This window comes from Macaca nemestrina, chromosome 15, assembly GCF_043159975.1.
Source record: "Macaca nemestrina isolate mMacNem1 chromosome 15, mMacNem.hap1, whole genome shotgun sequence".
NCBI classification, from domain to species: Eukaryota; Metazoa; Chordata; class Mammalia; order Primates; family Cercopithecidae; genus Macaca; species Macaca nemestrina.
The window spans coordinates 23,247,847-23,260,169 of NC_092139.1; the positions used below are offsets into that span (position 1 = coordinate 23,247,847).

The following is a 12,323-nucleotide window of genomic DNA, read 5'->3' on the forward strand; positions in this document are numbered from 1 at the left end:
TGTGCAGGTCATTGTGCGAAGAGATGAAGTTTGGGAGTTGAGTAGAAAACTCAGGGAGCCTTTCTGGTATTGCCAGCATTGAACCCTGGGAACAGTGATATTTAAGGATTGGGTTTTATAAGAGGAGGATTCTAGCGAGGAAGCTTAGCCTAGAAGCCTGCAATCAGAGGGATCAAGAAACCAGTGAGATGAGAATTTTAAGAGGAAATGATCCATAGTTTAAAATGCTGCAGAGCACTCAAAGCCTAAAAATGGCCGTTAGATTTGGTAGCTAGGGAGTGATTGTCAAGAACAGCTTTAGGGAAGTAATACGGGAGGAAGTGAACTTTCAGATGTGTAGAGGATTTGTTCGTGTTGTTAATGTTTTGAGATAGAGTTAAACATGTTTCTTTGTTGAGAGGAGGAGAGCTATACAAAGGGAGACATTTAGTGATAACTTAGGGAGAAGAAATGATTCTTCCATTCAAAGAATGCTTATTGCGCACATGCTAGGAGCTCAATCCTATTCCAGACTCGGGGGATATAGCATGAACAAGACAAAGGTTACTCTGTGTGTGTGTGTGTATGTGTGTGTGTGTGTCAGGAACAGGCAATAAGCTTAAAACCAAATAGATACATAGGAAGTCCTCACTTTAAGCAAAAGAGCATACAAGGAAACTAATTTTTTTCTCATCAGCGTTGTAATGAAATGGTGTTGATTAGAGGAGCTGGCTTAAGTTGTTTCACTTAAAGTCCTTGTTTCACTGAAAGTCATAGCTTTTTCCAAGAGTCTGGACATTAAGTAAGGTCTTACTATAATATAATATCAGGGAGTAATAAGGACCTGGAGGAAAATGAAATTAGAATAAGAGGATAACAGAGTGGTGGTGGGTGGGAGGTGGGGTGCTGTTTTCTGTAAGGTGGTTAGGGAAGGCGTTGCTGCTAAGGTGATATTTGAGGAGAGTCCTGAATGAAATGAGGAAAGAGTAACTGGGAGGTAATCAAGAGACTGAGGTGGATCTCAAATACGGATGGAAAGGTTAGTTGTCCCCAGGAGATGAGGCACTGTTGCAGAATTTTTGAACTGGAGAGAGAGAGAGTAATTTAAAAAAAGAAAACTTTCAAAATGTTCTAATTGAAACCTGGCTCCCATTTTTCTTAATAGGAGCATCCTTAGATGGGTGAGTGTAAGAAGGAATGGGAGCTTTTATATTGTTTGTTTTTCCATCATTAAAACATCTTCTTCATTTATGTCTTCTTCCCGTGACGCTGGAGGGATGACCTTAAGGACAAGTAGCACAAATGGCTGCCTATAACTAGTCTTCACCATGTGACAGATGCCATAGATTGTTATCCCTTTGAATTCTCCTAAGGCCCTCTGAGGCATACATTGTCAGCATTTTACAGGGAGGAAACAAAGTCTGGAAGAGGTTTCACATGTCTCGTCATCATCACAGCCCAGATCCAAACTGCTTTCTGGTACTTCAAACCCTTGCTATTAAAGTACCTCCTGTAGACTGCTCACACTCTGCAGTAGAGATAGGTACCTGTGTCCAGTTTGTAGGCGTGGAGGGTAGTAAGGCGGGGAAATGGGAAGTTGGGGGATTTCTTATCCGTTGGACTGCCTCCGGGGTCAGGAGTCTTGATAAGAGGTGTTTGGGCCAGGATTTAAGGCAGGTGGCATTCCTCAAGACATCTCTGCTTTCTTGGTTATCTCACTCTTCCCAGATAACTCATCTGGGAATAAGGACTCTCTGTGTCCTTATTCCTATTCCTAAAATCCCCACAGTATAACCATGTGGGATTACCCTATTTATGCCTGCTATTGTTAGAGTGTTTCATAGGAAACAATCTCAAGGTTGAGGATGGGCATGAGTAGATTATAAAAATACATGTTCATTGTGGAAAATTTGAGGTTTAGAGTTGCTTCCCACATACTCTGTCTCAAAGTGCCTGATAGAGTGGTGAGGGTAGGGGCCTGTTAACAGCAAAATTCTCCATCGTTACTGTGTTCAGTTGTGTCTACTCTCGTCTTCTGTGAATATGAAGGACCTTGGTAGGGGTCTGCTGGGTATGCACTTGTTTGTGTTTGCAAAAACACACATTCTCATAATGAAATAGACCCTTGGACTGAGCAGGGATTGTTAGGATGGCAGAGTTCTCAAGGTATAGTGAATTTAAATCATTTCTGTGAATAAATGGTTGAATGGGGTGAACCTGATATTTTGTTATTTTTAAAAACTTACATTACACAGCACTGAGGAACTTGGAAATGGCACAGGCACTGTTGCAGAATTTTTGGACCAGAGAGAGAGATAGTAATTAAAAAAAAAAGAAAACTTTCAAAATGTTCTTATTGAAACCTGGCACCCATTTTTCTTAATAGGAGCATCCTTAGATGGGTGAGTATAAGAAGGAATGGGAGCTTTTATGTTGTTTATTTTTACATCATTAGCAGCTTACCTTCCTGTGAAGGTAATTAAATGCTGCACTCCTACGGAAGCACTCATACATACTGCAGCAAGGAGAGTGGGAGTCCCACTAGCTTCCCACCAGTTTCCCCAATTCAGAAGTTATACACTTGATATTTTCCGCTGTTGACAGGTTTTCTGTTTTGCCCATTCAGAATTGTCTGTAGAATTATCTGCATTATGTTTCTAATTAAGTATCGAGACCCTGAAATTACTTTTTGATTTGTTCTTTATTGAGCCAGAAGGATCTAGTCAGAACTTCTGAGTGATGGCAGCAGAGACTGTAGAGCCATTTCCAGCATTGTACAGAAGTACAAGCTTGAGGGTGTAACTAGTCATCTATTCCTAGCACATAAAATTTAGCCTTACAAAAAGATGACATTGTTTTATACATTTTTTTTAATGTGTGCCTTTAAAAAGATTTAAAAGTAGAGATAATTTAAGAGTGTTTATAAATTATGGGGTGCTGTCCGGAGAAGGACAAGCCAATAAATGCTTATTGAACACCTATTGATGACGTTTGTTATCTTGTTGGGTGGCAGCATGCTGGTGTGTTTTGTGAACTGTTGGGATGCCAGAAATGATTTGACAGTAACATGAGATTTGCCAGCATTTGCTTTCAGTGAACTAGACAGTTATTCTGCAGTAACATCGCCATCATACAGATTTCACATGCACATTCTCTCCGTCTCAGAGGCTAGCCAAGTCTGATGTGATATTTTCACAGTTCACTCACCTCATCTCTGACCTTCCCCTTGGGGTCAGGTTCATTTCCTACCTGCTCGTGGCCTTGGGAGATATTCCTTAAAGTGGAACTGGCCTATAAAAGGATTGAAAACGTTCATAGATCTAGTGGCATATTGCCTGAGTGCTCTTCAGAAAGCTTGAAACAGTTAAAAGTGCCATTAGCAATGATAAGTAGGACCTGTTTTCCCACATTCCTGGCAGTGTTATGCACGCTGCTTATTTTTATTGCAGTGCTTGTTTGTGGTAGTGAATCAGAAATTGTGCTTTCTGATGTCCCTGCTGCATCGTACTTGTATCGGTTCTTTATACGCTACAAAGGTAATTTTTTATTAACATTGGTAGAGTTTTCCTGTAGTGTTTTGTGTTGTTTGTTTTTTGAGACAGGGCCTCACTCTGTCACCTAGGCTGGAGTACAGTAGTGTGATCTCACTGCAGATTGGACCTTCCAGACTCGGATGATCCTCCTACCTCAGCCTCCCAAGTAGCTGGGACCACAGGTGGAAGCCACCACACCCGGCTAATTTTTGTATTTTCTGTGGTGACAAGTTTTTGCCATGTTGCCCAGGCTGGTCACAAACTCCTGGGTTCAAGTGATCCACCTGCCTTGGCCTCCCAAAGTGCTGAGATTACAGGTGTGAGCCATTGTACCTGACCTTTCTGTAATTTTTAATGATTTCATTTTGTTGGGCAGAATTTTATTTGAGACATATTGTTAGACATACCAAAATGGTTAGAAATAATCGGTGCCACGAAGAAAAGTTAGCACATAGACAGAAGATCTCTCAGCAAGGCGATCTTTAGTCTCTGCAGAAAGGGTACTCAGTTGCAGATGAAACAATGGCCAGAGCACACCTGAACAAAGGAAAGCAGATATATTTATCCCTTGTGCATTTGGATCATCCTTACAGCTGTGTCCTGCATCCATTGGCTGGAGCTGGACCTCACACTCTTAAACTGACACCCGATTTGCTAATAGCCTAAAACTTTCCTAAATAGGTAAGTGCAGGGAAGAACAAAGGAGAGGAGGTTGCTTACGAAAGGTTTAAGGAAGCAGTAACATTTCCAAATAAGGAATGGGCATAGGCTGTGAGCTAGAACGTGCCTATGAGCATGTCCAACAGTTACTTAGGATAGGGCCTAACAAAGAGTTATTAGCCCAAAGCAAAGAGGCTTTGAAGAAAGTTAGTCTTTAAAAGAAACTGTTATTTCTAACACTTATGATTTATTCTTTAACAAGAAGGGGAACTTTGAAGACGAAACTTTTTACTTTCTACACATATGTCTTATTATTGATAATAGCCTTTTTTATTAGCTGGAATTTTCCCCCAAACTTCTTTATTTTTGACTTTGTGGCAGTTTGTGATGGTTGAGAATGTCAGTTTTCTGGGATCTGATAATTTAAAGAATAGAGATAAAGGAGATAAACTTGTAGTAACATCATTTACCTAGAACTGACTCCACTGTAATGAAGCTTAGGAGATAATTTTTTTTTTTTTTTTTTTTTTTTAAATTTTAACTGCCTTGGTTCAGAGCACTTACCATTTATCTGGAATTTATGGCTTCTTCAGGTAAATAATTGTCCTATCGAACACTAACCCTTGCATTGATTCTTAGAAGCACCATTTACTAAATGGACTTGCCTTTCCCTGATTTAGCCAGTTAGTCTCTGCCCTCGTCCCCTTCCCCTTAGCACCCGACCATGCCTGCTTTCGAGCTACTTACCTCCTTGGCCGCTGCACTCTTTGCAAACAGCAGTACCTTGGTAGACATGTCTCTCTAGGACAGATTCCATGGCATTTTGTGGTTCTTTTTAATAGAAAATGCCTCTAACTCTTAGAGAAAAAAAATCTAAATTGACAGACATTAAAATGATAAACCGTAATTGCAGTCCCAAGGATGATTGGAATCATGTCTTTCATTTTTCTGTGTGCATCCAGCATGCCATGAACTCACTTAGAATTGGAACTCACTTTAATCTTTTTTAAATTGCAAATTGACAAACTATGGTTGTATATATTTATGGGGTACAGAGTGATGTCATTTTTGAATACAATGTGGAATAATTAAGTCAAACTAACATATCTACCACCTCAAATACTTATCTCACTTTAATCTTAAAGCTGTATTAATACTTAATGCCTACATATCCCATTCATTTGGATATGAGAAATAATTAGGAAACTTAAGGGTAATTTGGTTTTCTGAGTGAGTGGTGTTTTGTAGCTGTGTGGGATGACCAGGAAATCAAAGTCAACAAAAAATAGGAAGCAGTGTTTATATCCCGGCTAGAACCAGAAGCCTGAGATACTATGATCCTTGTATTGTTTGTATATGAGGAAGGTTAAGAGCTTCAGATCTGAAGCAGTAGTACTAGTTAGTGATGCTGGCAGCCCCAAATTCTGAGTTTCCTAGACTAGGGTTTGTTCTTTTCCCTGAGATGCCCCAACATGCCTTTGTACCTCTAAAGACAATTACTGGGCTTTTATGGTGTTCACAAGTCATTTATGAGAAGTGCAGTGTCATCAAGGACATTATGGTTGCAGTGGGGATGGGGGCTTAAGTCCTGGGTAGAATAAAATCAGTCCTTTAAAAAAAATCGTATGAAGTATTGCAATGAAATTATTTTTTCAAGTAATAAATACACATGGTTTAAAACGTCAAATAATATACCAAATCCTGTCTCCTTAGAGAGAATTGCATTGAACGCTTAGCTCTTTTTTATTGTCTATATTTCTATTTCTTGATTTATCAATTATAGATATCATTGATTGTTTTCTTCCAAAAGGGATGAGGGCTTACCTTATTTCCTCCCCATCTCCTAATACCCCTCAATGAAGGCATGTTATTGTTTTTGTTCCTTTATTAGTTACCGCTAACTTTCATACATGCCAGCATCTTTTATAACTGATTTAATCTACAAAGACAATATCCTTTTGACTTCATTTTATTGGGTGCAATAAATTAGGGTCTAATAGAGTTAGATCTAATTAGGTCTACACTTAGGGCTCTGGGGGTTGTTGGACATAAATGTTCTGCAGAAGTAACCCCCTGTTTGTTTTTCTTGTGTGTTACAGTTAATCTGGAGATGTTGAAAATGTTTTATTTTGGATTTTGTCATAATCTTTGCCTTTTTAAAAATGTTTTACAGAAATAAATATCTTCCTTCAATAGATGAAAATGAAAATACAGAAGAAAGAGAAGCAGGTAAGAGATCACATTTCTTTTAAGTGAATGCATCTGGGGTATCTTGGTGCTTTTTCAACAAGGGGAGACACTGGCAGCGTTGGCTCATCCTTTAATCTTTGGTACTTTCCCTGTTGCCTGTATTATAGTAACTGAGAGCTCTGTTCTGAATGACTTAATAATGCGGATTTTTCTTGATGCTCAGTTCATCTTCACGTAGGAGTAAATGTAATGAAAACTGTATATCAGAATATTATTCAAATTAGCCAAGTAGAAGAGAAACATTTCCTCCCTTTGAATAGCTTTCTGAGTCTTTTCTGAAAGAGAGATGTGACCAATTCTTTATAGTTTATATATTTATCCTTCTATCCATCTGGATTTTTGGTTAAACTAAAAGCATTCTTACTTACAAAATCCTTACTTATGATTTTGTAAGTAATGATCAGTGGATGGGTTCCTCCTAGAGAGAAAAATAGTGAAATAATTAGAAGAACAGGAGCATCAACTCTTTGGCATTTGGTTTTTTGAAGGGGGTGTGGGATGGAGAGTGTGATTTATCTTGCCAGGATCTCTTTCCTTGGTTGGTACTGCTGTGCCCTGAGTGTAATATATTCAAAGGAACTCTGAGACCTCACTCAGGGAGGTCAGATGGGAGACCTGTCTCTGTCTCTTGGAAATGGGCTATTTCTGATAGGCTGGTTTTTCTTTTACAGAATTGAATGACAACCTGGGAAGTGGGGTATCTAAATCCCTGCTTTTCACTGGGACTCTAACAAAGAGGTTGGGTGAGACTAGCCTCTCTTACTTTTCCAGTTTGCTTCTAGGAAACCCTAGTCTAATAATAGGGTGACGTAGGGTTATGGCTCAGGGTTATGGTTACAAAGACTACCCCCTGGTCTGTCCTCAATGGATAGGTTGGTTTGGGGAATTAGTTAACTCATCTGCTGCCAGATAACAAGAAGAGCAGTGACTAAATACTGTCTACTTACTGGATTTATATCTGTCCTCCTCAGAAAGTTGTCAACTGATAGGCAAACGCTACATGGAATGCAGTTCCATCTACCAGGAACTTATCCTGTGGATATACTCAGGTGTGCAAAACTGTGTGTATAAAGGCTTAAATTGCTGTTTCATGTATGATAGCAAAAATGGAAAAGAACGTACACATCCATCAAAAAGGGGACTGTTTAAATCATAGCTCACCCACCTAGTGGAATATTATGCTGCTCTTAAAAAGAACACATTACTGGCTGGACGCAGTGGCTCACACCTGTAATGCCAGCACTTTTGGAGGCCAAGGTAGGCCGATCACCTGAGGTCAGGAGTTTCAGACCAGCCTGGCCAACACGGCGAAACCCTGTCTCTACTAAAAATACAAAAAAATTAGCTGGGCATGGTGGCGAGTGACTGTAATCCCAGCTACTCAGGAGGCTGAGGCAGGAGAATCACTTGAACCTGGGAGGTGGAGGTTGCAGTGAGCCGAGATTGCGCCATTGGACTCCAGCCTGGACAAGAGCAAGACTCCGTCTCAAAGAACACATTACTGAAGAGAACCCCAAACCCTCAAAACTATTGTCATTTGTGATATGTGAGCAGGTTTATATTTCTTAAAGCAGTCTTCACATTTATTTATTTTTAGGCATCCTTTAAGATAAGCATTTATTTAAATCAAAACATTCTATAGTGATTACACCAAAATGAATTCTGGTTCCTTTCTGTGAGATTTTACTGGTTCGTGTTAAGACCTTTGGTATATTAGCCAGCTGTTATGTAGCTTCAGTTGGATGGGTTTTTGTTTTAGACCTCATGGTAATGTTGATGATGAACAGAACAGGATTTTTCATTTAAAAATTAATATTAGATAGGATAGAGAAGCAGGTTAAAGAAGTGAGCAACTTTCAGAAAGACTTGATCCTGCTCCTCTTATAAATACTGATGGTAGACCATACTGGTAACTGAACTGCAAGAAATTGCAGAGAATGAAAATAGAAAATTGTGTTCAAATTAAAGCAATATATAAACTCCAGGATGGAGAATTCAGTGCCTAACAGAGAAGAGGCTCATGTTCTGGAGTGAACTTCAGCTTTGATTTCCATAGAACAGGATTGAAACTCTGACCCTACGATTTAGTTGTATAACTTTGGATAAGTTCAGTCTTGTCAAATGATCCTTTATGGAAATTTTTCCTTTGTGCTTCTTAACTAGTTGGGCATTCCACCACACCACTGTTGATGTCATCCATGATGTCATGAGGGGGTGGCCATCAACATTGCAGACCACAGACTAGGCAGTCCCCAGGAGCTCTTTAATAGTTCCAGAGAGTTCTCTGGCTAAAGATTGGTGCTGCATCTGTCGAGCAGTGTTAACAATCTCATTAAAAGTGATATTTCCACTATATTTAATGTTTTTCTGTTTCTTTCTGTCTCTTGGTGGTTCCTTGAGGGTTTTGATGATCAGGGCAGAAGAAGAAGGTACCACCTCAAACTGGGCCTGTCTGTTCTGAATGGTCAGTTTCACTGTAATCCTTAGACCCTTCCAGTCACCAGTTGCCTTGGCAATGTCATCACCAGCCTTTCTGGGAGACAGACCCAGGGGGCTGATCTTGGGAGCCGGTGCAGACATGGCACTGACTTCCCCCCTGGTGCACCTCACGTACAGACTCCGATCTCATTGGGGTCAAACTTCAGAAGCATGGTGGAGGCAGCTGGTGTCAGATGAATCCGATTCAGGACGACCAAAGGAAGTTGCACCTTAGCCTCCTTTGAGCTGGAAGACAAAAGCCAGCCTTGTTTTTCTGTCACTTAAATGGGAGTAATCATAACATGCCTCACATCATGAGACTAGGATTAAGTGGGGTAATTTGTCAAGTACTTGGTATTCAGTTTGTCAGTGGCAAGGAAATCTTTCAGTTTAACAAAAGTAGCCATCAAACTTTGTCTTTTCTCTTACCATGATTCTGAGGTGTTAGAAGTAGCAGCAAATGAAATATCTACCTTTTAAAAACCCTCATTCCTATTAATTCACTTTCCTCTTCCTTGGAGAAAAATAGCATATAAATACACTCTGATCTTGATATTCCTCATTTCTTTGTTCAAAATCTTATCAAGGTAAATTGAAATGGTAGATTTTTACAAATTAAATCAAAACTCAGTAATAAACAATAGTGCTTCTTATTAACCGGAAAAGGCATAATAGGTGTAATGTGCCCAGAACAAAGGGTTTAGAGATTGAATTTGTTTTGCCTAAAGAAGCGTTGTGAGAAACAGACTTTAATAAAACGTTTGAAAGTGAATCACTCAGGAGAGCTATAGACTTTTATCTACATTATAGAGAACTAAACTGCTTCTAAGAAATATGTTTAATTCTTAAGATGACTAAGCATTATTAGGCAAAAAAAATTATAAAAATAAAATGTGAACTCTAATCATTGAAAACCTATGTGGCACTATTGATGTATAATATAGTTGTAAATACTTCTTTGCGAGAGGGCACATCCTAATGTTAGCAACAACAAAACTGTGATACAGGAATATTGATTTTTATTCATCTCAGCTCCTTGCTTGGCACTGGGAAAAAACATAAGTGATAAATACTATGTAATGTATAATATGGTCTGCAGGCAGGTGTAATCTTAAGGGGTAAGAGGGCTTTGGGACCACATATGCAGTGTAGAAGACAGTTAATAAACAGTGAATGCAATAGAAATACATAATATTATAAGTAGGATGACAGTTTGGAGCTGTGCCCAGGAGGTAACCCAGACCTGAGTAACTACAGGAGAATCTTGCTTCCTGACCCCATGCCAAGAGTTGGGTAAGCAGAGCCTTTCATTATTAGGTCCTCTAGAAAACATAAAGATGGGAAGAGTTTTCTTCAGATATACTGTGAGAATCTCAAAGACTTTCAGATTATTAGACCTTATTTTCTTCCCTGGAGTGAATATGGGTATAATTTATTCACTCAACAAATATTTGTTGAGTTTTTCAGCATTAATTCATTAATATTAATTCAGAAATATTTGCGTTCTACTTGGGGTCAGGTCCAGTAGTAACTAAAACAATTTCTCAAGAAATTTCTGGCCTGATTACAAACTATTAATATAACCAGGGAATGAAATATGCCTCGGAAGCGCCAGAGTTTTACCGTGTGGTGGAAGATCATGCCCTGGAATTGGAGAGTATGGGGGCCGAGGGAAGGTCAGCCCCACCAAAGAAATTGAGAGAGTTCTAAAAAGAGGCAGTGTCTTCTGTGGGGAGCTGGGTTTCAGGTTTTTTGCTTCAGGGGCCTCAGGAGGAAAGCTTAGAAGGGAAGAGGGTGGATTTGGGAAGTTGAAAGACATGGTGGGAAGGGAGAAAGGAAAGGTGTGAAGTGTGGTGCTAAGTTTTGGGTGGTGACCGAGGGTGAACTAGGACAAAGAATAGTTCCCAAAAGATTTGGTCCCAGAAGTCCTCTAGGGAGAGATGAGGACTCAAGTTTACTAGTAGTATGGATCACTAAATCATGATCCATAATTCAGAATAGTGAAAGAGGAAGAATAGCAAAGTTGGTAATATGGTTGAGTGAATAATTTACTTTTAAGACTTTTTAGCCTCATCTGCAGAGGGTCTGAAGATCGTCTGGGCTAATACTAGCCTAGATGACTAAACAGCCTCACCCTAGAATCATGTTTCAAAAGGACTTAAAAGGTACCTATCCACCTCCTTTCTCCTCCCTCCTCCAAAAAGGAAAAGAAGTCTGAGCATTAAATGCTTTCCCCTCTTTGAACATATCTTAATAGATTTTTTTTTTCGTTATTCTTACTCACTTTATGTTCTGAGACATACACTCAAGGCCAGAATAAGTCACTGGGATGGCAAAATAACACTGACTTATATAATGTGAACTGTGGATGAAGCTAGGACTGTGTAACCTGAAGAAGTGAAGACTTAAGGGCATCATGTGGAAAAGAGGTTAAATGTGTCTATTGCTGGACCTGTGGAAGAGAATGGGACATGTGGGGACAGTTAGAGGAGGATAGGCTTTAGCTTCATACAAACAAGGACATCCGGGCCGGGCGCGGATAAAGATGGGAAGAGTTTTCTTCAGATATACTGTGTATAATCCCAGCATTTTGGGAGGCCGAGGCGGGCAGATCACAAGGTCAGGAGATCGAGACCATGGTGAAACCCCGTCTCTACTAAAAACACACACAAAAAATTAGCCGGTCGCGGTGGCGGGCACCTGTAGTCCCAGCTACTCAGGAGGCTGAGGCAGGAGAATGGCGTGAACCTGGGAGATGGAGCTTGCAGTGAGCCAATATCGCGCCACTGCACTCCAGCCTGGGGGACAGAGCGAGACTCCGTCTCAAAGAAAAGGACATCCGGAGAAGTTGAGCTGCACAGCTGTGCCATATGCCTTGTAAGCAGTAAAGCTCCCTGTCTCCAGAACTTATTAGTTATTATTTTCTCTCTCTCCTAATTCTTTGTATTTTAGAAAGAATGAGATGGGAGTTTGAACTCAACCTCAGAGGCCCATCCTGACTAGAATCATAGAGTTTGCCAGTACATTTATTTATGGTATTTATAAGACCAAAGTAAATTGTATATAAGTTGACACAGTTTTAACTAAAATATTACATAGTAATTCTATATTACTATAATATAATAATATTACTCTACATACACAGTAATATGATTACTATGATATAGTATCATGATTATGTAACGTAGTACATATGATTATGTAGTAATCATATTACTATGTAATATTTTAGTATTAAAATGCTAATATTTTAATTTTAGTATAAAATATTAACATTAAAATATATAGTAGGATTAATTATATTAACATTTAAATTGCACTGTGGTTCATTTAATTCATGTTACTAATGTTATCAAATATGTCACTAGCATTTATGAGACAGACACAAAATTTTAATGGAAATAAGCTGCTAATTTTAAAATC

At 39.3% G+C, this 12,323-nt stretch overlaps 1 protein-coding gene across 7 annotated transcripts in view; it reads left to right on the forward strand.

Moving 5' to 3' along the window:
* LOC105496364 (chromodomain helicase DNA binding protein 6) overlaps window positions 1-12,323 on the forward strand; it is a 214,516-nt gene that overhangs the window by 57,744 nt on the left and 144,449 nt on the right. For 5 of the 7 annotated variants that reach the window (XR_011613333.1, XM_071079296.1, XM_071079297.1 and 2 more), the window contains exon 2: window positions 6,346-6,401. Coding sequence is in view for 5 of the 7 variants with exons in the window: in XM_071079296.1 (XP_070935397.1) it covers window positions 6,369-6,401 (33 nt within the window). In the remaining 2 variants the exon portion in view is untranslated. Of the gene's footprint in view, window positions 1-4,741; window positions 4,766-6,345; window positions 6,402-7,393; window positions 7,472-12,323 lie in introns of those variants that run through there. The other 2 variants (XM_071079299.1, XM_011766741.3) reach the window with 2 other exon arrangements.